The sequence below is a fragment of the Brassica napus genome, chromosome A10 (assembly GCF_020379485.1).
Source record: "Brassica napus cultivar Da-Ae chromosome A10, Da-Ae, whole genome shotgun sequence".
Taxonomy (NCBI): domain Eukaryota; kingdom Viridiplantae; phylum Streptophyta; class Magnoliopsida; order Brassicales; family Brassicaceae; genus Brassica; species Brassica napus.
In genome coordinates this window covers 10,054,646-10,080,230 of record NC_063443.1, presented here as the reverse complement: position 1 = coordinate 10,080,230, position 25,585 = coordinate 10,054,646, and the positions used below count along the sequence as shown (strand labels likewise).

Sequence of the window (25,585 nt, the reverse complement as noted above, 5' to 3'; positions counted from 1 at the left end):
ATTCTCCCTCCTCAAAGTTTTTGTTGATCTAACAGGGGGGTGGGGGCGTAAGAAAATTTGATTTGTGCACGAAGAGACACAGTAGCTTTATTTAAGGCCCAACAAAGGCCCACGAATACTGTCTGACAACAGGTTGAAAAATATACCAGAATAAATTTTTGAAGATTAGGTAGAAAGCGAAACTCTCTCTCCAGCTTCAGAGGCTTCAGCTATGGCGGCCGAGAATCCTTCAAACGGTGTAGACGTCGACACGAGTCTCGCTTCCGATTCAAACGATAACCGCAAAGCCAGTGATTTGACCAATCATGACTCTTCCATGGCATTGACAGTCCCTTCCACCGCCGTTTGTCTCGGCCGTTTCGCCGGAGATGCAGCAGGCGGCGCCGTCATGGGGTCTATATTCGGCTATGGTGAATATCTCTCTTCGTTGTGAATGATTCGGTTCTTGATGAGTATAAATACTGGTCTGTGTAGACTTCTTTAGCATAGATTTTCTATACAAGAACGTTACTCTTAGTTTAGGTTTCATTAGTTGTCTCTAGCGACTTAGGAACAACACGATTACCTGAGTTAGGGACAATAACAATGCTGCCTACATTTTTAAGGAACAACAGTGGTTTGTGGAGATGTCAATGGTGTAGCTTCTTTACACGAAAAAGCGTTTGTTTTTGTTAGCTTTGTGTGTTGTTGACGTTGTTAACGACTTGATTTAGTGACTAGAGAATCAGTTTATGTGATTGTTTTGTCTGGTGTAACCATTATAAGCTCACTGATATAAGTTTTGGTTTAGGTTCTGGATTGTTTAAGAAAAAAGGGTTTAAGGGATCATTTGCGGATGCGGGTCAGTCTGCAAAGGTGTGTGTAAAATTTTAAATCTTTAGAATTTGAGTACGAGCTCTTGTTATATTCCTGTGTGCTAATCATTCAGAAATCCAGCTGATAATTGTGGTTTTCTTGCTAGAATTTTGCGATTTTATCTGGAGTGCACAGTTTGGTTGTTTGCCTTCTGAAGAAACTGCGAGGGAAAGATGATGGTGAGACTCTCTAATGTTTCTCTCTTTCTTATCTTTCCTCACATGTGCTATATAACATGCATAGTCTAATTGAACTCTTAAGCGTGTCTTTGCTTATTATGTTAACATGATCTCTATTTTTTGCAGCCATTAACGTTGGAATTGCTGGATGCTGCACTGGCCTCGCTCTTAGTTACCCAGGTGAGTACTTAACAATTGAGACGTAGAAGATATAAATGCATAGCCTTCCTAACAGTGCGTTTGATGATCGTGTGTGTTGCAGGTGCACCACAAGCAATGCTACAAAGCTGTGTCACTTTTGGTGCCTTTTCTTTCATCCTCGAAGGACTCAACAAGAGGCAAACAGCTTTGGCTCACTCTGTCTCCTCGAGACATGATCAAACCAGAAGTCTGAAAGATGATTTACCACTCTCCTTGGCTCTCCCAATCCATGAAGAGATCAAAGGAGCTTTCTCATCCTTCTGCAAATCTTTAACAAAACCCAAGAAGCTCGCGTTCCCTAGCTCACGTTGATCGAAGTTTTTTTTGTATCCTACTACTTCCTTTTGTAGATGTTAAAAGAACAGATGAAAACAAGAATCATGTTTCAAAACATTTCCATTCTATGTGCTCCACTCCAATGTCTTAAAAATTGCCTTCTTCAATTACCTAACAAATGAACTTCTGGATCACGTTTCACGTTCCAATCTCACTTTGATTAACTTATTTGAAATCATTCACTAAATGCAATGAAACAACACCACCCATAATACCAAAGTACTGGCGGTTAATGGTGATAGAGGAGTTAACAAGCTGTGCCGCCGATTCTGGTACGATGCCTAACACTATTACGATGATCAGGATTGTGATGGATTCATCAACCATCATGGAAACCTCAAAGACCTTATCACGTCTTTGTTCCTCCATCCTCTGCCCCTTTGAATTGCTGCACCAGCTTTACCTCCCCATTATCTTGTTCTAATATATTCAATTAAAATAACCATTCTCGAGGAGATATGGATGGGGATGTAGCTCAGATGGTAGAGCGCTCGCTTAGCATGCGAGAGGTACGGGGATCGATACCCCGCATCTCCAGATTTTACCATCTTTCATGGGAAGGTATCTCTTATACCATTTTTCACTTTTTTTTTCCAAATCAAGTACTGTTTTTAATATTATTTTGGTAGTTGTTACTTAACTTGTTTACTTTTACGTGATACTAAATTTGTTTCTGTTAGAAATATCTAGTATATAGCTCTACGCTGTCGGTTTAGGTCCCCGTTCTCTTTTGGGGTTTTTTTCCTGGTCTTTTTTTGTTTGTATTGGGTGAAATTTGCGGTGTGGTTCTTGTCGTTAGGATGGTTGTTCGGATTTGAAGGGATGAGCTATCGGTAGCCGATGAAGCTCTCCATCGATGGAGACGACGACAGGAGAAGGAAAGCAGTGTTCTTGAGACTCGGGCTTCTTATGCCCAGTAGGCTAGTTGATGATTGGGATGAGCTTGCGGTTAGTCCGCTGTTGCTCTCCGTGACAAGCGCGACGGTTGAGAGCCGTTCGACGGTAACCGCCGGGATGAGAGGAGGCGTGATTAGGTTAAGCCGACAAGGGTTCCTGGGTTAGGGCTGTGTCGGGGTTTGGGTTTATGGGCCTGTGGGCCGGTTTCTCTAGGGTTTGGCAAGTTGTGGTAACTGGACTGTGGGCCTATTATCCTGTAATATTTTTGGGCTGGGCCCTTTCTATTTTAATGAAATATTGACGGAAAAAAAAAAAAAGAAATATCTAGTATATAGGGTCATAAAACTATAAAATGCAGATATTAGAACATAAATATCTTGGGATTAAGAAGACTACCATTTTAAACAACGTAGGTGTTAGACAAACATAGCATAATATGCTAGTTACAATAGTTCAGAGCTTTGTAACAAATTATACCCAAAACCTTTTGTCGAGTTACAGGCTTCTTCTTAGATCAGCTTAAAATCAGTATTAGACCCTTAAAACAAACCAAAAATCATCCCGTGCCCGCTAAGGCTTGAAACTCACAGGTCACAAACCAAATTTTTTTTTTCCTTTTTCAGCAGCCAAAACTCTTCATTATCTCCTTTAGCTTCTCAATCACAGCCGTAGGATCAGCCCGTGAATTCGCCAGATGCATCGCATGATACTCCAAAGATGGTTTAGGCAAATGAAACGAAGAGGAGAATACCGTGCAATTTCCATCAATGAAAACAACGTGAGGCCGGTTAGGTAAACCGGTGACTCTAGAGGAAACGTAAGCGCTGTACCAATCTGTCACGGCATGGAACATATTCGCATACTCGAATCTCGTAACGAGCAGAGTTGGTTCTTCCACCCACTGGAGTCAAGCAAAAAAAGCAAAGCAAACATTAATCAACAAGATCATTTACATTCAAGATCAAAAGCACGAACCTCTTCACAAACGAAATCTTCAGTGCCAACAACGCGAATCGAAGCTACCAAATCCCTCATTGTATGTGAATCAATACCACCTTCTTGAATATACTCATTCAGCATCTCCTCATTCACCAGCCGCCGAGAAACCGCGCCGCGTTTGGCGGTTTCTCTTCTTGAATGAAACATGTTCCGCTACCTCAAACGCGCCTTCTTGAAACTCCGGAAACTCCTCCTCCTCCTCGTTCCTCCCCATGACTTCCTCTAGCTTCTCGCCTCCTCTCGTCATCGCGATCCGATCGGGGACCATCCTCAGATTCCTCCCCTCGCATATCGAGCTCTGTAGAAGCATCGAAACCAGCTTCCTTCTTTAGAAATTCTCGGTTTGAGGAAGTCAACTGTGAATCCGTTCCCGAAGTAGCCTTCGCAGGAACGAGCGGGGAGATTGTTCTGCGGCGGTGTCCAGGGGAGGTAAGAAGGTAAGATCGGCCACGGCTTCTGAGTCGCCGAGTGGTTGCTGAGAGAGACGTGAAATCGCAATGGGAGATTTGGATTTGGCTCCGGAGACGACGATGAGGAGTGGAAAGCGGAGTAGATGCAGAGGAAGAGAGAGTTGAGAAGTAGCATGTACAGGATTATCTTCAGATTACATGGACTCCTCTTACTCATCCTTGGCTTCGCTTGATTTGCCGATTGAGTTTATTAAATTCTCTTCAGGAGATACATACAACTGGACTTTCTATTTTTAGATTCACATCGCTTTCTCTCACTTGATCAAAAATCAAACGCCGGTGGAAGATTCAGTAGAGATCTTTGCCGGCTGTTTCGCCGGAAAGATCTTCTTCTTCAAAAGGTAGAAGACGAATCGGATTTTTTTGCAAAGGTTCCTCGAGTGTTGACTAACCGAACCGAACCGAAATTGTACCGAAATCAAGTTAAACCGGAAGTAAACCAAACGTTCGCGAAACGTTTCCTTCTCTTTTTGTCAAACGCGTTCAGTTACTTTTTTTTTTTTTTTTAATTCCTGTCTCTCTGTCGAAATAACGCATTTCCTACAAATCGCCGACCCAAAAAAATCTGCAGGTTCTCTCTTGTCTCGGTAAGCCTTGCTTACTCTTGTATTACTTCCTGTCTATTCGTTAGTTATTTTCTGAAATATTGTTATCAAGTAAGAATTTTCTTTTTTGAATTTATTTAAAGTGGTATACAAACTATACATGTTTAAAGAAAAAAAGAAAATTGCTTTACCTGTTTACCGTGTTTATTTTTGTACATAGTTTGTTGGTTTGCCACTTTGTAATGGAATTAAGTGACATAATTAACGTAGATATTCTTCTCTGATTCAAAGTAATATGACTATTTTTAGATTTTTTTTTTTTAAATGTGTTCTTCTTCCAAATATCGATCCTCTGAAACTAATCTTTTCATGAAATGTATTTTTATTTGTTTGAAGTGTAATTTTCTTGTTCGATTGATAAAAAAAAATTGATTGTGGTTTTCCTGTGTTTGTGTTTAAGACCGTCCTTCAATCCTTAATTTCTTGTTTCTATTTGTTTTTGTTGTGTAACTTTATTGATACGACTTAAAATGCATGTACTGTATTAATCTCAGAAAAAAAAACGAAAAGGAAAGTAGATACAGATCCTTCCTTTTATTTTTCTGAACCCTGAACGAGAAATTTAATGTGTTTTATTTTTATCCTTTTTAATCTGTAGATTATTTGGTAATAATCCTTTTTTATTTTGTTAACTTTATTGACGAAAACTCTTAACGAATTTTGTTTCGCTTGCGCTCTAAGTTTCTAGATTCTCAGAACGTAAAAGTTTTTGACTCTTTTCTCGCTTCTCGATGTAGGTATATCAATAACACATCTCCTCGAGAAGAAGAAGATTTAACATACAGAAGGAAGAATGGATCATTTTAAAAGAAGATATCTTCTGTTTCTATTGATCACACTTATAGATTCTCCAATAACATGCCACAGCTGGGGATGGTTCTCTTCTTCTGGAGAAAACACAAACCCTTCTTCCTCGCGGTCTATCAAATCCAACACCGAGTTTTCCATAGAAGTATTCAGTGACAAGAAGGCGGTTCAAGTCCTTGAAGACGCTAAAAACAAGCTTGCAGGTCCAAACAGCTGCTGGCAAAACGCATATGGTTACCTCCTGAGTGGTTGCAAGGGCATGGTTGCCACTGAAGAACAGAGGAAGAGGTTTGCTTGGCATCTTAGCGATTGCTTTCAAAAAGAATCAGGAAGACCTGATTTTCCCACCTGCAATGATAAACAAACGATGATGAGTTGTCTCAAGAAGTTAGATGATCATGAGCATAAGATCTATCTCGAATTCATGCTTGAGACCAACACCATCTGCCAACAACTACAGTAAGTGTTTTTGGTTTTGTCTCTTTTTGGATTGTGTAATGGATTCTGAATTGTTTTTTCTTTTTTGTGTGGCAGGAGTCATGCACTCAAGAATGAGATAGAGAGGCTTGTGAATGATCTGAAGAGATCAGCTCAAAACACAGAAGAGAAACTAGATATCCTAGAGAGCAAATCAGATGATATACTGCAAGGCACGAGCAAGATTCATGAATCTGTAGGGTTAATAGATGTTGTGGTTAATAACGTGGCGCACAAGACAAACACGATAGGAACTCAAATGAGTGGTTTGTCACAACAAACAAGAGATATCTATCAAGAACAGAAGAGCATTACTGAGTCACAGTTAGCGTTAAAGGAAGGCCAAGAGAAGATGGGAGAAGCGATGAAAGTTGGAATGGAGATGTTCAATGACTCTGTCACTGACGTCAAGGTAGGTGTAGATAAGTTGAAGAACGACACAAAACAAATCGGTGGGAAGATAAGTCTACTCGGAGAAAAGATGACGGAGAAGATGACTGCGTTGGAGAATCAAACTAGTATCATCGGAACTTTGACTAACAGTACTTTAGATAATCAGCAAAAGCTTTTGGAAGGACAATCTGTGGCTATTGATAGTATACAGTCTCTTAACCAGTTTCAGAGTGAAGCACTGCAAGAGAGTAGGAGTACACTGCAACGTTTTGCGGAGTTTAGTCAAGAGCAACAGGAAGATCTTGCGAAGAGGCAAGAGCAGCTTCAACAGGTTCATGATCACCTGTTTGAGAATTCAAAGTCAATGTTGGCAGCTCAGGAAGCTTTTGAGGCAAAACAGGCAAGCATGTTTGTGGCTTTGGATAAGCTGTTTGCTTTGCACAATGCGATGCTTTTGGAGTCAAGGGTGATCAAAGCTTTCTTTATCTACTTCTTGTCTATCTTTGTGATCTACATGTTTACAAGTACAAAGCAAACTTATACCATAAGGCCGAGGCTTTACATTGGTAAGTTTCATACTCCCATATCTTTTTCTCATACCATAGTTATGAATACATTTAATTTATTTTTTATATTCTGATGATGCAGGTTTGTGTGTTACCTTAGCATTAGAAGTGGCAAGTTTGCGTTACGTGAATGATGAAGAACACAGAGCATGGGTTATAAACGTTCTCAGATATTTATTCGCGGTTCTTGCTTCAGCTCAGCTTCTTCATGCTGCTTTTACATACAGGTAACACTCTGATCGAACATGCTCATTTATGATATAAACCAAAAGAACAGAAGCTGATGTTTTTCATACTCTTTGACTGGAAAATGCAGGGACTATGAAGTATTAAACCACAACATTCTCTTGAGATTAGTTGACAAGGTTAACAGCATGCAGAGCAAGAGAGAGATCTTGTGGGATGAAGATACGGATAGCGAGGTTGACTGGAATTCTTGGATTGATACAGATATAACTGATGATGATGACAGTCTTGGGGATCCTGATTACAGAATCCCTGAACAGATCAAGGACAATGTGGGATTCACTTCATCAATGACGAAAAGATTATACAATCTCCGTCCACGATAAATCAGACAATGCAATGTCTACGGAGACTTCACCTTGTCCAAAAAAAAGACAAATACTCTTTAGCTACTGCATCAAGACTGTAATGGATTGCTATTACATAATCTTTTTGTATAACAAACGCTGAGACACAATACGAGTAGTCTTGCTCCAATAGCTTCTACATGATGATGTTTGGATGCAATAGAATCATATAATGTTTTTTTTTTTGCATTTAATCTAGTAAGTACATATTTATCATCAGAACTGGACTTGAGAGGATGCAGATACACTAGCCAATAGTGATTGATGTTATCAGGCGTGTGTGACGAGCTTCATGGTTAGCCAATGAAAGTAGACAGCAACCGTCATAACCGGAGAGTCAAGGATACCAAGAAGCAGTAAGTACTTTTCATTACATTGCTCCATTGCTTGTAATAAAGGATTATGAGGATTTGACAATAAACTTGATTACCATCTTACATATTGTAAGAACATACTTACGGATTTTAATGTATTAAAGAAGATAGAATCTCATTAATACTACAAAGCACACCAGAGTTTTAACGAACATTAAAGTGAATAATGTTACAACAGCAAATTACAATGATACAAATGAATGTTTAGTATGAACAAACAAAAAACCCCAACAGAAACTCACCAATGCAGAGAATCCTAATAACTATTAGGAGGCAAAATAATATCTGTGGACACAAGTCAATTGATCAGGCCAATGTGATCACAGAAGTAGAAGAAAGGCTAGAACCATGGCGAATGCAGAGAGAAGAAGAGATAGAGTGACACGGGTTTGTCCATTAGGAGCTTTTTCATCGGTTGATAATGGTCCAGGACTGCTCGTAGGGGCTTTGGCTATGACCGGAGGTAGTGGTGGTTCAGTGACATCAGCATCTGTGAAAACCGGGTTTGGTGCTTCAGCTGGAGGTAACGAAGTAGGACTCATAATAGATAAGAGACCAGCTGGCTGAACCGGGCTCATGTAAGGAGGCAGGTCTTTCCGTGTCAAGCACTTGTTCCCTGAGACAGAACATGACAAACACAATCAAGATTCAAAAAACAAAACATAAAACTTTTCAGACACTCTTTTGTTTATTTTTTTCACTTTACTTTTGTATCTAGCGGCTGTTAAAGGGAACTCAGTGATGGTTCCATTGATACCAGCACCAGTAACATGCGAGTTTATCTCAACAGTCGCATCTGACAAGAAGTCCCACGGCTGAGACACAAACTCGTTGCGGAACAGTTCAACGTAAACAGGAAGCTGGAACCTCTGTAGCCTCTCCACCAGATTGGTTTGTCCAGTGGTGAAGCTTTCGCTGACTGGGAAGACAGAGTTTTTTCTGACCACGACGGCGTCAGCGAACTTCTTTATGTCTTGGATTGCAGAGTCGAGGATGTCTCGGATTGTTTCTTCCACTTGGTATACCGTCTCGTACCGGCTCTGTTTCTTGAAGTCAACCAAGACCGAGCTGTTTGTTGACTGAATCATAACCTTTTTGGTTGTTGTTGTCGCGTTGCTGTAACCAGCTTTGGTGAGCGTATCGAGAACGGCTTTGACAACGTCGAGACCTTGCTTCTCTCTCAGGTATGCTGCATTCTGAATGAAACCAAAACAAAGTGGTTATGCGCAACATCAGTTAGGGTCCCAAAGACAACAAGCGGGACAAACAATTGTAATAGATATATGTAGAGATTTTTGTTACTATTAACTGCGGTGCGGTTTATAAAGATTAGGAGCCTTGGATTAAGAATTTTAAATGATAGTAGAAACTTACTTCAACGCTGATCAAAACACCAGCAAGAGAGGTGGAGTTTTTCGCCAAGTTCAAGAAATCAGAAAGTGAAACAAGCTTCCCTGAACTTCTCTCCTTGGGGTTCCTAAACAAGTTGAAGTCCCTGTTGTATGGATTTGTAATCGCAGCTGCAAAACATAAGAAGAAGGAACAAATAAGAGCTTCTTTATCTCAAGCACAACAACACCTAGTGTAATTAAAATGCTGAAAAAAGGAAGAGAAGACTTAGAAACTTACGTCTCAAGGTCTGAATCTCAGACCATGTCAGACTAAAGCTGTATAATCCACCAAGAGGAGCGATCTCAGGAACAGTTGCTGAACGGTTTCTGAAAGGGCTTTGGACAATGTTCGTGCTCTCTCCAAGATCAACTGAGTTTAAGCAAAACGGCATCCCGTCCAACGACATTTGAACAGAACAGTCGATGATGTCAGCACCATCTTTGATAGCCTTTGAATAGGCCAAGTCAGTGCACCCAGGGTAGTCTCCACTTGCTCCATTTTTGGATATTACAAGAAAATCCACTGTGACATGAACAACCATATAGAAGATTAAACTTTTATTACCATTAGTTACTTTGACATGTAGCCACTAGAACATACCTTGTGTTGAAGCATTACTTCCAAGATGGGAGAAGCAATCTGAGGAAAAAGAAAAAAATTCAAATGAGAAAATGATTTCACTTGTAGATGTGACATAAAAGAAGACATTTACTTACCAACAGCAGAAGATGCAGTTAGTGGAAAATCAGATAAGAAGCCATCCACAGAGAAATCACCATTGTCCATGAAGGATAAGTACTCAGCCAACGGATCAAAACTGTAGTTGTACGCCATGTCAAAATCATTTGCAAAGCCTGACGCGTATACTTCTAATCCTGCTTTGTGAGCATCTTGAACAAACGATGTGTGGGGACTCAAGTACTGGTCTTCGAGCGGCCATATGTAAGACTTTGGAACAAGAACTCCTGAGGCAAACGTCTTGATGAAAGTTAGGTTTCCCAAGAGAGTTCCATAGGTTTGATTAGTTGACACCTCAACATCGTCTTTCTCGAGAAACCTGAACACAAACTTTGGCCCGGCTTTACCAAAACGGCCACCGATGCTCCGTAGGAAAGTAACCTCAGGGGAAGAGAGATAGTTAATAGTCACAGTTTTGGGGAGTGATAGCAGAAACTTGCTTATGCTCAGGTTATGCTGCGCATAGAACGCGTCGTGCTGGATAAAAAGAGCAGCTGTGTTAAGAGTGAGCTGAGATCTATCACTACAAAACATAAGGAAACAAACTTACTAGACATAAGAATTTACCTGAACATTTAACCAAAAGCTCTTGGGTTTCAACTCCATAGCGATATCTTGAACTGTTGAAATGGCGTATTGGTTGTTATCGAATGCATCAGATCGTGATAATATTCCTCGGATCACTGCACAGTTTTGGAAGAATATTTGTAAATAAATATACAACCAAATAGGATATAACAACATCAAAGCCACTTTATTCCAATCCTTAATACAAAGCTTGATCCCAATTCTTACGTGACGTCCAAACAATGCAATAAGAAGTATGATCATGGTGTTAACTACATAACATTGTTAGTTGATACATATGTATTTTATCAACCACCATACCCTTTGTGTAATTAATAATACATTAATATTGTTTAGATGTGTGACCATAGCCTATATTTGGTATAGCTGACAATCAATTTTCCAAAAATCAAAATATACATTAATGGGATCAAAACAAATTTAACCATGAAGCATAGTATAAACCAACAATCAACATAAGACATTGCTAAAACTAGAATCATTAATACTGTCAAGATGTGTATAGCCTATATTTGGTATATCTGACAATCAATTTTCCAAAAATCAAAATATACATATTGGGATCAGAAAAAAAAATTAACCATGAAACATATATAAACCAACAATTAACATAAGACATTGCTAAAACTAGAATCATTAATATTGTCTAGATGTGTGATCATAGCTTATATTTGGTATAGCTGACACTCAATTTTCCAAAATCAAAACATACAAAGAATGGGTATCAGAATTTTTTTTAACCATCATACATATATATAAACCAACAATCAACATAAGACATTGCCAAAATTAGAATCATTAATATTGTCTAGATGTGTGACCATGGCCTATATTTGGAATAGCTGACAATCAATTTTCCAAAATCAAAAATATACATACAATTGGTATCAGAAAAAAACTTAACCATCAAACATATATAAACTAACAATCAACATAGACATATCAAGAACTAGAATCCAACAAGAGTCCAGTCTCCAATGTATTAGAATGGACACCCTAACTTTTCCTCCTAGTGACAGAGATATATAGCAGCAAAAAGACAAGACAAAACAAAACAAAACAAAACAAAGATGTCTGAAAGTGACATTGAACTTACAGAAAACGGATTTGAGATCCTTCAAGGTGAAATCAATGGTGAACCAATCTTGAGTAGGGACGCCATTAACCAGGTAAGAGTTTTTCCGTTTAGGGTAAGCATCTTGGATACTAGAAGCATTCATCATTTTTACATCGGGAAAGCAAATCCCAACTCCATCTTTGGTAAGCTGCACATCACACCAGAGAACAGCACCGGAGACACTTGTCTGAGATACGATACTGTAAGCATCAACGCTTGAATCTGGCAATAACCCAGAAAACCCGCCACGTGCTATGATAAGAGGAGCAGATCCTACACACACACACCAAGAAAGAAGAGGTAATCAAGAAATGGATCAAACTTAGAAAGAAAAGTCTGTGAAACTGGATCGAGAGTAGGAGTAACTAGTTTCACTTAGTTTGCTTCTGTTTCTTTTTCAATTTTTCTCAAATTTAACAGTGGAGAATGGAGATGAAGAGATAGAGGAGTTTACCAGTGAGTGTCTGCCATGGAGATTTAGATCTTTGAGCAAGGAGTTGAGTAGGTAGAAAGTGGATCAAGATGAGAGCAGAGAGTAGAAACTTGGAAGCTCGTGGCCCAAACATTGATGGTTTGTCTCGCATGTATGTTGTCATCTGTGAACCTGAGTTATCCAGGCGGCGACTTCACCAACTTCGTTCTTCTCGGAGAACGGAACGAGATTTGCTTTGATGTGAGGGAGAAGAGAGAGAGAGAGAGAGAGAGAGAGAGAGAGAGAGAGAGAGAGAGAGAGAAGTAAAAGAGCTTTTTGGGGTTTGTGGGATTATTCCGCTAATTTATACTATGATAGTTATTTATCTAAAATGGGTAAACAAAAAGACCTTCCAACTTTTCATTTTTTTTTTCTTTACACTTTCCACTTAAAAAAGGAAAAATAAAATAAAACACCAACTAAAAATAAGTTTAAATGTCTATTTAGCTGGCAACCAAGTTTTATTAAACACGAAAAACGTATCTTATTATCATGGCCTCTATTATTATTACAACCAAAAATCTCTGTTTATATTGTATAAATTAATAAATTAATATATTTCAAACAGAATAGTCGATGTTGGGCGTATAACGATCAACACCCACTGACAATCAAAATATTAAAAGCTTTTAAAATATTTATGTCAAAAGATTGAATTTTACGTTATTATTTTGTACAAAGAAATCTATTTTATTCAAAAATATATATATTTAAGTTCATGAATTTGTTGTGATTTATTAAACCAATGTCTAACTCTATATTATCGGATTACTACGATATTTTCTACTTTGAGCCTAATTAGCAAGCCTGCATGGATTTACTTTTGGTTTCCATCTCAAAAGGCCTCGTACTATTTAGAGTTAAACATCTTTTTATATATTAGACTTTCATTTGTCTAATTCTCCAATGTGAGACTTAGTTTGTTATATCACATTCTCTCCTTCAAACTAAGAATCACATTCATCTTGTATTCCACAACTGACTTTCAAGATCTTTTGATTTGATCTCTGCCACACACGCTTCCCAATCCTAACTATTATACATTTTCCGTTTTGTAAAAAAATGTCATTTCGATGTATTTCATGTAGATTAAGAAATTTATAAAATATATTTTATTTATATAATTAATTGATTAAAATGATTTAAATAAAAGTTAGTCATTTAAACGTTAGAAAATATAAATATACTTAAAAATAAATAAATATATATATATATATTTTGTACGACATAAAATGTTTTTTTTCATTATCGAATTATTATTAATTTGAAATAGACATTGGAATGCAAGAAAGCATGACAACAATGGAACAACAAAATTAGTAATAGATTTGATATTTTTTTAGTTTTTTTGTCAACGATTTTCTTATTATTATTAATTTTAAATAATTATTATTAATTTGGAATATACATTGGAACTCAAGAAAGCATGACAACAATGTAGTAATAGATTTTGATCCTATTTTTAGTTTTTTTTTTCTCAACGATTTTCTTATTATTTTAATAGAGTTTTGTGTTGTGTATTTTAATTAGTTATTGCGTTACACATTTATTACCTACCCTCTATTATTACTATATAAGCGTGCACTACTATAATATGCATACAATTGAAATGTACAACGGATAATTCACTCACTCAGCCATTGTTTATAAACCTTTTTAAAGTGATTTCTTCGGTTGAGATGGCGGTGGATGATTGATTAGAATAAGGCGGGTCCCACAACATGTTCGGCCTTGAACACACATGGCATGATGGCAAATATTGGTCACTTATGTGACTCATGAACATCATCCAAAAGACAAGCAATAAGAACGGTCACGTGCCGCGTGCGTGGACCTATACCTGACTGTAGCAAATTGCTACTAGTAATCCATACCAAACACTTTTGTAATGAATCGTTTTTCTTCTCCTTCTTATTACAATTGGTTCGAGTTTCTTACGAAACAGCTCTTGTGTAATAATTAGTGACTTTCTGAGGTTTTTTAGTAACATGATTAATTGAAATTAAAACAATTTTTAATTTTATTATACGTTAACAAAAGGTGTGGGTCTAAAAGCCCACCATGCAATGTAGCCCAAAAAAAAAGGTCCCACGTTTGACTCAGCCTGATGACGTCAGGAAATAGCCACGTGTATATTTAGCGCCACATGTAACAACCGCCCTGTTTAACGCAGTTTAAATCTCTCACACTCTGACTCTGTCTCTCTCTAGTTCTCTGTGCCTGCTTTGGTTTGCGATTGGTGTGTGTAGGGGTGGGCATTTTACCCGAAATCCGAAGTGGCACCCGAACCCGATCCGAAAAATCCGAACCGAAATCCGAACCGAAGTAGCAAAATATCCGAACGGGTATTGAATTAGGAGAGATTGGATATCCGAACCCGAACGGGTAATATCCGAACCCGAATGGATATCCGAAAATAACCGAACATATGATAATTAACCTTATATTTATAGTTTACATCTTTCATTTTATATAAAATATTTATATTGATACTACACATACTTTAAATTCATATGATATACATACAATTACGTAGAAGATGATTTGCTATTCGCTTAAAATGCATGTCAAACTTCTTATTTCAGCAATTAACAAAAAGTTACATCCAAAATTTAAAAACAATAACCAAATTAATGTCTTTTTAGTTTAAAAATGTTATGTCCAAATATATTAACCATGCAATCTATTAAAAATAAAAAATAGTTAAGTGAAAAGTTATATATTTAAATACAAGAAATTTGAGAAATGAAAATTTTCATTCTTTTTTTTTCAAAATCTAAATATCCGAACCCGATCCGAAATAACCGAAACCGAACTTAAAATACCCGAACCCGACCCGAAGTACAGAAATACCCGAACGGGTTCTACACCTCTATACCGAAACACCCGAAAATCCGAAATACCCGACCCGAACCCGAACGGATACCCGAACGCCCACCCCTAGGTGTGTGTATAATCGACGAAAGCAAAAAAAAAAAAGAAGATAATCATTGCAAGTTTATTTCTTTTGAGAAAAATGGGTATTGGGTTAACGGAGTTTCTATCGATAGAACTAGCCACTGAGCATCCTAAGGTGATACCTATCTCTGTGTTCATCGTCATCCTCTGCCTCTGTTTGGTTATTGGCCACTTACTCGAAGAGAATCGATGGGTCAATGAATCCATTACCGCCATTTTAGTCGTAAGTTGCTTCAAGATACTGTTTATATATATATATTCTAAGAACAGTTTTGTCACTAATTTTTATTATTATGTTGCAAACAGGGAGCTGTATCAGGAACGGTTATATTACTTATTAGTAAAGGAAAGAGTTCTCATATTTTGGTGTTTGATGAAGAGCTATTCTTCATTTATCTTCTTCCTCCTATCATTTTCAATGCCGGGTAAGCCTTTTCTGGATTGTTGGTTACTATGTTGTGTTGATGAGATTATGCACTATCATGTTGGAGATTGAGTGAAGGTTTTGTTTTTTTTTTTGGTTTGTGGCAGATTCCAAGTTAAGAAAAAGAAGTTTTTTCACAACTTTTTAACCATCATGTCGTTTGGTGTCATTGGAGTTTTCATCTCCACTACCATTATTTCGTTTGGTAAATCTTTTTTTATATTTCATTAAAACCTGTATGACTTGACGAACCATAATTCAAACTTTAATCATAATCCGAACCAGGCACTTGGTTGCTGTTTCCCAAGTTGGGATTCAAGGGATTAACTGCTCGAGACTATCTTGGTGAGATCTTATTAGCTGCATATGTTCATCAAACTATGTTTCTTTTCATCTATTTTAACTGTTTGAGAGTGAATGATTTTCTTTTCTTGATTCAGCCATTGGAACGATTTTCTCCTCAACTGATACTGTTTGCACTCTACAGGTTCTTGATTTTTTTTTAAAAGATTTTATTGTCCTGAGATTCCTTCTTCTCAAGCTTGTTTTTATAATAAATCAGTTTTGCTTTTTACATACCATGCTAATATTATATAGATTCTCCATCAAGATGAGACACCATTGCTATACAGCTTAGTATTTGGAGAAGGAGTGGTGAATGATGCAACCTCAGTTGTGCTCTTCAACGCCGTTCAAAAGATTCACTTCGAAAGCATCAACGGTTTGACGGCTCTACGAGTATTAGGAAACTTTTTGTACCTCTTCTCCACAAGCACACTCCTCGGAATTGGTGTAAGCTATAACTGATTTGGCATATATTTTTCACTCTCTTTGAAGCATGTCAAATACTCAGTGTGGATGTCTTTGCAGGTGGGGCTAGTAACGTCTTTTGTCCTTAAAACTCTCTATTTTGGAAGGTAATAAAAAAAAACTACACCAAACTTGCAAACTTTTTCATCTCATCCTTAAGATTATATCTTAATATGTGCCCCTTTTATATGGTTGCTGGCAGACACTCAACCACACGTGAACTCGCGATCATGGTCCTAATGGCTTACCTTTCATATATGTTGGCTGAGGTAATATCTCCATTACTCCAACAGTTAAGGCAGAAGTCAAATGCAGCTTTATAAATGAATTTTAAACTTTCTTGCAGCTCTTCTCATTAAGTGGGATTCTCACTGTATTCTTCTGTGGTGTTTTGATGTCGCATTATGCATCGTATAACGTGACAGAGAGTTCAAGAATCACTTCCAGGCAATTGTTTTTTATTTTATTCCTCTCTCTAGTCTCAGTGGCAGGAAATGCTTGTTGTGTGACTGTTCCATCTCTGTTAGTGCAGGCACGTATTTGCGATGCTTTCCTTTATTGCGGAGACATTCATATTTCTGTATGTTGGAACAGATGCTCTTGATTTTACCAAGTGGAAGACTAGCAGCTTAAGGTATATAAATGTCTGTCTTATCCTTATATACGGTAGAGAGTTCAGGGCTGCAAGTTAAGCTGTGGTGTTGGTGACATCACATCGCTGGAATATCATCTATCATTCTGATTAATGAAGATTTATTAATCCTTCTTCTTTCAGTGTTGGGGGTACTTTGGAGGTCTCCGGTGTCATAACCGCATTAGTATTGCTTGGACGAGCAGCGTTTGTGTTTCCACTCTCTGTCTTAACTAATCTCATGAATCGAAACGCTCAAAGAAGCGAGTCTATCACATTCAAGCACCAGGTTTAGTCCTTCTTTTTCTTTTATCTTCAGTTACATTTTTATCAGAAAACACTAAAAAGTCATACAATTATATTGTCTTAGAGGAGTAAAGATGCTGTCTTGAAGTTTTGCCTTATGTATACTTTATAGGTGATTATTTGGTGGGCGGGGCTTATGCGAGGTGCTGTCTCAATTGCTCTGGCTTTCAAGCAGGTTTTAGCTCTTTACACATTCATACAGTCTCTACAGTTGTGCTTTTACATTAGATTAGTGATGTTTTCATTATAATCTCATAACTGTGCCAAGTTCACATACTCGGGTGTTACAACGGATCCTCTGGATGCTGCCATGGTCACCAACACCATCGTCGTTGTCCTCTTTACTACACTGGTATAACAAACACCCACTTCATTAGTATATGACCCTCTGCTTCTATATTATAAAAAAAAAAATGATAAAGACTGTCTTCTTTGTCATGTACCGACAAGCAGGTGTTTGGTTTCCTCACAAAGCCACTTGTGAACTATCTTCTTCCTCACGACGAAAGTAGTGACAACACCGGTAATAGTAGAGGTAAACAGAGTGCGCCAGGTTCCCCGAAGGAAGATGCGACGCTTCCTCTACTCTCCTTTGACGAGTCTACTTCCACCAACTTAAGCAGAGCTAAAGATAGTCTCACCCTTCTGATTGAACAGCCTGTTTACACCATCCACCGCTACTGGAGAAAGTTTGATGATACTTATATGAGACCTGTCTTCGGTGGACCTCGTCCAGTTAATCAACCAGAATGCTAGGTATACCACCTCCATTGTTGTTACCACAAGTAACTACTCAGATAGTCATCCTAATAAGCGAATAATTCTTTTTTTTTCTTTGTTTTTTTTTTACAGTTTATGATATGAGTTGCTGCTGGGAAGGCATGATGAGTTGGTGTTTTTTTTTGGATTTTCGAGAGAGTATGTAGTGAGAAACCAGTATTGTGTCGTTTTCTTTAAAATGTGTATACAATGGTTCTTCTATAATTAAACACAAGGTGATCAAAGATCGTTACAAGTTTATGATTTATTTAAACATATCGTAATTCAGAGACATCAGATTAGTCGCAGGACAAGATCAAGCAGAGTCCGTGGTAGAGGGGTCTGTCTCCGCCTCAATTCTTTAAAGCTGCACGTTACAAAAAGAGCAGCACTAGAAATGTAAAACTTTCCTTCTTTGCTTATTATTCAGATACAGTACTACTAAGCTAGTGGTTCAAATACATCTATGATACTTTGGTTTTATCTTGGCATGCAGGAGGGATTGTTTTAATGCCACATTTTCTCAGAAGATCATGGACTTTATGTGATTTGGTCGCTAAAATTGGAATATGAGATTTGAACTTGCAGACACATTCGAGATCAGCAGCTTGGAGGACTATGCAGCATGCGTCACCTGGAAGCGGCGGGTTGTTTCCTGTGACTGCTGGACGGCACTTCTCCAAGGTGTTTGCGTTGATGTTACATAAGGGAATGCTTGTAGGTTCTTCCATTAAAACCAGGGAGACGAAAACAATCACCAGAGCTGCTACAATGGTTCTGGTATTGTTCTCATCCATTCTCTCTTTGATCTTCCTCTCTCTTGAGTCTAGTACTCTACCTTGGAACTCTTAAATTTAAAGAGCTTAATGTAACAAGTTGGATTCTAAGTGAAACCTAGAAAGAGCGTGTGATGTGGGTCGTTGACTCTCTGGTCCTAGTCAAGTGGTCTTGAGTTAAAAGTCTGCAAATTGCAAAGGTAGACTTGTGGTAGTTACTGGTTTCTTTTTCTCGTTTCATACATTGAAAATTGAATGAAAATTTGATAGGATTGATTATTATGATTTTGTGTTTGTGATATTATGTAGAAGTTACTTTTCAAATAATGTCAACTACAAATGCCTCTTATGTCATTTTGTTCTTGGTTTGTCACATATATATATTATATATATTTATATTAGGTGTTTTCCTGCACCATGTACAGTAAAAAAATTTCAAATATTTTTAACAGATAAATATAAATTATATTTTAAAATTTTATTAATATTGTAAATTTTCTTTTTCGTATCAATATTTTAAAATAAATTTTATTTAATTAAACATAAAAATTATATTTAAGAAGATGCATATTTGAAATTATAATCTTAGATAGATTTTTCTATCTATTTATTTTAATTAAATATATTAAATAAATTTGTAAAAGTTGCATAATTACCAAAAAATTAAAATTAAACAATATTTATAAAATTTGTAGATGTATAAGAAAATAATAATTTTACGATTAAATTTTTATAATTTTCTAAAAAAAAATTGTATACATTTTTGAAAATTTTAGTAATAAAATTGTATAATTTAAAAATATATAATTAAATTATATTTCGAAATTTATAATGCCATATTTGAATATATTTATTTTAATGATGATTTATGAGTTATTCCCATATTCTAAAAAAATTTCCAAAAATATAAATTGCCATTAAATGTAATATATGAGTTATTACCATATTTTAAAAAGTTTACCTAAAATATAAATTAACATTTAATGCAATTGTTCATGTCATATTAAACTATAAGACATGTCATCAATTTCAGTAGCCATGTCATATTTGTTTTGTGAAATTGATTGTAGAAAAGACATGTGGCAAAATCACTTCGCAAATATAGTCTAGGGGATTCTTTTTGTTCAATGAAACTTTTAATTATAGTTTCCTAAATATTGTTCTATGTTTTTTTAACGCTGGATAATTATACTATTACAAACTATGGAAAATATTACAGACCTACAGTCGATAATTCTACTTGTTTTATGAGGATTCATGCATAACTGCATTACCTGAGCCGTCTTATGAGATCCACGCTTAACGATATTCCTTGTGCCATGTTGCAGATCTCTTGTAAGCCTTTTTCTTCATTAATTCACATCGGAACTCAGACCTTTTGGTGTAGAAGCATTAATAATTCTTTAGTCAAACCACTTGAACAAGGAGACTTCCCAATATTTTTCTATGTTTAGAAGGTCAATTTAGGGCTAGGTAAAATATCTGTAAATTTTAATTTGATTTGTTATCCGTTTTGATTTGAACTAAAAAATTATAAATATATATAATTTTACGAATCAAAATAAATACTAATATAAAAATCTGTAAAAAACGAAGCAAATCACAAATATTAATATTTTTAAAAACATATATAATATGTTATTTACATTTTATAAAGTTATTATATTTTATGTAAGTTTTACAATATATTATTTATTAAATTAATTATTTTAGTTATTAAATTTTAGAAAGGTAAATAAATTTTTATTTTGTAATAAAATATTATTATTTCTATTTTTTTAGATTTTTAATTTATTTTCAATATTTATTTATTTTACGGATTGGATATACTTTTAAAAGTATAAAAAGAATTTTGGTTATATATCCAAAAGTCGGATCGAATCAAATTGGATAATTGTCGCATCGGATCAGGATTACAGTGAGATATATGTAAACTTATGTGACTATTTTTTTCTGTGGCGTTGAGATGTCGTCACATCATGCATTAGTGAATATGGCAATGTTAACGAATGCGTAGACTCGTGGCTCTCTTAAGTCAAGTCATCGTCAAGAATGTGTAACAAGGGGACAAATGTGGGGACCTTAGTTAGTTGCTTGCACAAGTCTCCGGTTGGTGAATGATAGGACTTTGTTGCACATTAGTTAATGTCAATAGTTTTCCGTGTATAACAAGTCCAAAAGACTATTCTTATAATGTCACAACATGTCTTTGGTTTTCTGAACCATCTGGTTCCTATGTTGCAAGTCACAACAGTAAAAACAGAGATATACTCACTGGAGAAGTTTCACAACTTTTATGATCTCAGACACAAACCTATGATTCATATCATGACACAGCGATCAGTTCTCTTCTCTGTTTTTCCTCAGATTTTTAGTTTTGTTCTCCTTAGGAAAGCCATAACGATTCACAAACTAGTAGTATGCCGTTATCACTAAATGTGTACAACATGGTTCCTCTATGTACACAAGTCATACAAAAAATAATTATTACAGAAGTTTGTGATTTATATAATGAGCTTTTTTACTTCTCAATTACTCCCTATATATCACTCTAAGTGATTTTTAAGATTTTTTCACTTGGATTAAGAAAATACAAACTTCTATACAATTTATCCTGGTTACATAAAAAAATATCATTAAATAAAATTAATTTAACCTATAAGAAAAATTCAGTATTTTGCAATTGGTCAGAAAATTTAAATGGTATTAAATTCTATCTAGAATAGTGAGAACATCAACTATTTTGAAATAAATTTTTTTCTTCTAAACACCACTTAATGTGATACGGAGGGAGTACTATATAAGATTATATTATCAATGGTAAAATCTCCATCAGTGGCGAAAAAACATTGAAACTCGAAGGATAAATAAACGTAATAATATATTATCTTTTCATTAAGCATTATTGTCACTGTTTTCTTCTGTGGCATTATAATGTTCGCATTATACCGTAATAACCCGCGTTTTGCACGGAAAATGATTATTAGTTTTGTTATTTTAATTAAAAGACATTAAATCTGTTTAATCTGGATATTGGTTCAGTTTTAAAATTTTTTTTTGGTTTTTAATCTTCTAAAATATAAAAATTATTTTAAATTAATATTCATTTTAGTTTATTCAGTTAAAATGTTTGATTTTTTGGTTTTTTCCGGTAAAAACCAAAAATTAATATTATTTGTTTATTTTCATGTTATGAATTTTAGATAGTCATCATGTCGAACCAATAGTTTCATATTATAGTTTCTAAAAAATAATAGTTTAAGAAAAAGAAAAATAAATTATTAATACAAATCATTTCACTACAATTTGGTCGGTAGTGAAAGAAGCATTAAGAAAAAATATTTCAACTTTAATAAACAATTAGATACTTCAGTTGTGGTGAATACTTAGTTACAAGGTGCTCACATCAAGGTACACATGTATGTGTATGTAAAAAGTATATCAAAATAGTTGACAAATATAAAGATATTGTTAATTAATATTAAATTAATGATATTTTTGTTCAAAATAATACATGAAAGGTAAAATTAAAATTAATTTAAAATAAAAAAGGCCTTGACATAAGTCATTTTTTCATATAAAGAAAATAAAATTGTATCCGTAAATAGGTGTGGGTACATATCGAATATATGGGTATTTGGAAGCATTCGTATGGTTTGTCTTTAGCCACCTAGATATTCTCGGATATCCAAAATGTTTTAGAATTTTAAAGAATATCTGATTTGATCCGTAAATAAAATATATTTTTTTTTAAATAATTGAAAATTTTAATAATATAACATTTTATTACAAAAATAAAACATTATTTAACTTTTAAAATTCTAGTACCTAATATAATAAATTTAATTCATAAAAATATTGTAAAACTGATATAAAGTATAATATATAAGACGTATATATATAATTCTTTACATATATGTATATATATGCATATAACATATCAAATTAGATATATGTTCTTAAAAGTATTGGTATTTGTGATTTGCTTCTTTTTTGAATATTGTATTTTAGTATTTGATTTGTTTCGTAGAGTTACGGATATCCAGATTTTTTGGTTCAAATCAAAACGGATAACGAATCAAATCAAAATTTATGAATATTTTGCTCAACTTTATCCGTAAACAATAAAAATAATATATATATATATATATATAGTTTGGCTTTTGATTCATTATCTATTTTTATGCAAACCAAAAAATCCAGAGTTTTATTGGAACAATGTATGCGAGTTTTATATTAAAAAAAATACAAAATACATATTGTGAACACATCCCCTATATATTATTTGAGAAGCATTGCAACATTTTTTTGTAGTCACATGTCATCACTAGAATGATTCTTAGAATCTTTAGAGAAATAGGTTAGTCCATCTAAATATATAATAAGCTTTTTATTAAACCACAATAAATACATTATTAATGTACTTCATTATTTCCTTAAATAAGATTACGGAATTGCCTAATGTGGCTAAAGTATATATGACAATTAATGATTTTGAATAATAAAGATTTGATAAAAATAAGTGTGTATTATAATTATATTTGTTTAATTTCAAGCTATTAAAATAAATTAAACAATCATAGTAACCATATAATAAAAACTAAAAAAATTATTTATATATTATATTTTGAATTTTTAAAAATGAGTATAAATTACTAAACTGTTAAAAATTTCACATTCAAATTTTGTGATCTATGATTTAAAACTTTTGTTATGACATGATACAAACAATTAAAAAATAATATAAATTGAAAGTCTCATTTAATAAGTATCAAAAATAAAAGATATGTAAATATATGTATCATTTTAAATTAAACTATATGCCATATAAAAATACATAAATATCTTAATTTTGAAATTTACTTTGAACATTTTTTTGATAAAAAATTTGAAAAAAATATTGACAACTTAATTTTTTTAAATATTATAAATTATTTAAACCATTAATTCCACATTGAAAATTTTGTTATCACTAATTTAGACTTTTTGCTATAACAGATACAAATGATAAAAAAAAATATGAGCAAAAAGCATCATCTAATAAATATTAATATTAAAATATACTATATATGTTACTATCATTTAAATTTAATTATATATCATATCAAATAGAAAAAATATTTTTTCGATTTATAAAATTTATTTATATGTTCGCACCAATTTAATTATATAAGTAGTAGATAATATTTTTTTTATTCAATATATATTTATTATTTCATAATATGTTATAAACATATATTTATTATTTCATAATATGTTATAAACATATAATATATAAAATAATTTATATATATAATGTTCATTCCGCGCAAGGCGCGGATCTTAACCTAGTTTATGAATAAAGTGTAAACACCTTAACATACTTATTATCAAATCATTGTGAGACTGACACGTGTCTATTATATTGTGAATGCATTTAAACAATGCTTCTCTTTTAATATATAAGAGATTCATATATAATATGACAAAGAGTTCAAGGATGACTTGTTCGAGACGTTTTCTTTATTTTCGTCAAGCTTCTTTCGCAAGAAACGTTTCTTTATCTGACTTCGTATATTCTGCAGGCATTTGTGAATCTGTGATATTGTAAATTTATTTGAGATGCATGCATGCATATTTGTATATGTTGCAACTTGCAACAGAGACTCGTTTACGAAGCAGTTAAATTCCAAACGTTTATGCAACTATATTTTCTATATTTTTATTTGCAGTTTTAATTATGATTTTGGGTTTTCTGCAGGGAAGAGGCATGCAGAGTTAGTTTTTGGATATTCAAGAAAGTATAACACAATGGAGTAAGCCAAAAGCAGTACTTTATTGTTTTTCATTAATACATAGAACACGGTTCTTTTTCTTAGAAAAGGTGACTGAAAATAATAGCAAAATCTGGTGGTTTATTCGAATAGAACAACAAGAGACATATTATAACTTAAAGATTTAATCTTGCGACGGGTACGCATGTGGCCATTCCAGCTCAGTTCTTCAATCTGCGTTTTAAAGAAAGAACAAACAAATTAAATCAGCGTAAGACTTTTTCTCTTTACTCAACCAGATTCCAATAACTTTAATGGTACTTTTGAGTATTACCATGGCAAACAGGAGGGATTTTTGGTAATGCCACAATTGGCTCCTAGAGCCTTGATTTTTGATGGGTCAATCCCGGACCTGGAGAGGAACGGGCAGAGACATTCAAGATTAGCGGCTTTGGCCACCTGGCAGCATTGGGGAGTGGGAGGTGGTGGGTTGTTTCCAGTGACAGCTGGACGGCATTTCTTCAAGTCCTTTGTGCTGACGTTACATATGCGAACGCTCTTAGCTTCTTCAATCATCATTGAAGCGGTTACAATCATCACAAGAGCTGTGATGAGGATTTTGGTGTTGTTCTTACCCATTTCTGTCTTTTCTTTTGTTTATCTTTACCCTCTTTCTCTCTCTCAAGTTCTCAACTCTGTCGTGAAACCCTTAAATCTAATAAGCTTCTTATATAGCAACCGTAGAGCCATGTCACGGGTCTTTTGCGTCGAAAATTTGTAAGCAAACGGACCAATGTGGGTGACCTTAGTTTCATGTCTAAGTCTCCGGTAGAAATTTCTCCTTTGCGAGTCTCAGTGGGTTTTGTTGGTATTGTACAATTTTTTTCCAAAAGAAACTAATTGTTAAAGAAAAAATCAAAAGATCACATAAAGAGAAAAGTGACCAACAAGTTCCACTTAAAGAGATAAAATAAACTTTATATCATTACTTTATATATATATAAATATAAATAATTATTTAAATAAATAATAAAGATTAAAAAATAAATATAATGATATTTTTATTATTTTTGAATAATATGTTTTTGAGTTAGAACATTTTTTCATAA

At 34.6% G+C, this 25,585-nt stretch overlaps 7 protein-coding genes and 1 non-coding gene across 8 annotated transcripts; 4 read left to right on the top strand and 4 right to left on the bottom strand.

The window, feature by feature from the left end:
• Nucleotides 1-125: 125 nt before the first annotated feature.
• LOC106371411 (mitochondrial import inner membrane translocase subunit TIM22-3) lies at nt 126-1,648 on the top strand. Its single transcript, XM_013811478.3, has 5 exons — nt 126-410; nt 791-855; nt 962-1,034; nt 1,161-1,214; nt 1,297-1,648. Exons 1-5 carry the CDS (start codon nt 212-214, stop codon nt 1,545-1,547), a joined length of 642 nt encoding a protein of 213 aa, XP_013666932.1. The 5' UTR covers nt 126-211; the 3' UTR covers nt 1,548-1,648.
• Nucleotides 1,649-2,035: 387 nt separating this feature from the next.
• TRNAA-AGC lies at nt 2,036-2,108 on the top strand. The gene has a single exon. It is a non-coding gene; the product is annotated as a tRNA-Ala (tRNA).
• A 208-nt stretch (nt 2,109-2,316) lies between these two features.
• Nucleotides 2,317-3,682, bottom strand: LOC106371414 (beta-1,2-xylosyltransferase-like). Its single transcript, XM_013811482.3, has 2 exons — nt 3,444-3,682; nt 2,317-3,369 (listed from the first exon to the last, which is right to left on the bottom strand). The coding sequence occupies exons 1-2, from the start codon at nt 3,612-3,614 to the stop codon at nt 3,088-3,090; spliced, it is 453 nt and encodes a 150-aa protein (XP_013666936.1). The 5' UTR covers nt 3,615-3,682; the 3' UTR covers nt 2,317-3,087.
• A 721-nt stretch (nt 3,683-4,403) lies between these two features.
• On the top strand, nt 4,404-8,092 carry LOC106371413 (protein GAMETE EXPRESSED 1). Its single transcript, XM_013811480.3, has 5 exons — nt 4,404-4,524; nt 5,280-5,808; nt 5,884-6,785; nt 6,868-7,012; nt 7,102-8,092. The coding sequence occupies exons 2-5, from the start codon at nt 5,336-5,338 to the stop codon at nt 7,355-7,357; spliced, it is 1,776 nt and encodes a 591-aa protein (XP_013666934.1). The 5' UTR covers nt 4,404-4,524; nt 5,280-5,335; the 3' UTR covers nt 7,358-8,092.
• Nucleotides 7,851-12,341, bottom strand: LOC106371412 (glycerophosphodiester phosphodiesterase GDPDL4). Its single transcript, XM_013811479.3, has 9 exons — nt 12,042-12,341; nt 11,567-11,860; nt 10,450-10,565; nt 9,861-10,359; nt 9,745-9,783; nt 9,382-9,666; nt 9,127-9,272; nt 8,459-8,948; nt 7,851-8,368 (listed from the first exon to the last, which is right to left on the bottom strand). Exons 1-9 carry the CDS (start codon nt 12,181-12,183, stop codon nt 8,073-8,075), a joined length of 2,307 nt encoding a protein of 768 aa, XP_013666933.1. The 5' UTR covers nt 12,184-12,341; the 3' UTR covers nt 7,851-8,072.
• Nucleotides 12,342-14,063: 1,722 nt separating this feature from the next.
• Nucleotides 14,064-18,215, top strand: LOC106371415 (sodium/hydrogen exchanger 4). Its single transcript, XM_013811483.3, has 16 exons — nt 14,064-14,298; nt 15,004-15,240; nt 15,324-15,442; nt 15,549-15,646; nt 15,727-15,786; nt 15,882-15,928; nt 16,039-16,233; nt 16,312-16,358; nt 16,454-16,520; nt 16,598-16,698; nt 16,784-16,885; nt 17,027-17,171; nt 17,301-17,363; nt 17,457-17,540; nt 17,642-17,944; nt 18,041-18,215. The coding sequence occupies exons 2-15, from the start codon at nt 15,076-15,078 to the stop codon at nt 17,942-17,944; spliced, it is 1,596 nt and encodes a 531-aa protein (XP_013666937.1). The 5' UTR covers nt 14,064-14,298; nt 15,004-15,075; the 3' UTR covers nt 18,041-18,215.
• A 127-nt stretch (nt 18,216-18,342) lies between these two features.
• On the bottom strand, nt 18,343-19,126 carry LOC106371416 (putative lipid-transfer protein DIR1). Its single transcript, XM_013811484.3, has one exon. The coding sequence runs from the start codon at nt 18,742-18,744 to the stop codon at nt 18,412-18,414; it is 333 nt and encodes a 110-aa protein (XP_013666938.1). The 5' UTR covers nt 18,745-19,126; the 3' UTR covers nt 18,343-18,411.
• Nucleotides 19,127-24,519: 5,393 nt separating this feature from the next.
• On the bottom strand, nt 24,520-25,189 carry LOC106370295 (putative lipid-transfer protein DIR1). Its single transcript, XM_013810333.3, has 2 exons — nt 24,811-25,189; nt 24,520-24,710 (listed from the first exon to the last, which is right to left on the bottom strand). Coding segments are annotated over exons 1-2 (306 nt in total). The 5' UTR covers nt 25,116-25,189; the 3' UTR covers nt 24,520-24,709.
• Nucleotides 25,190-25,585: the final 396 nt, after the last annotated feature.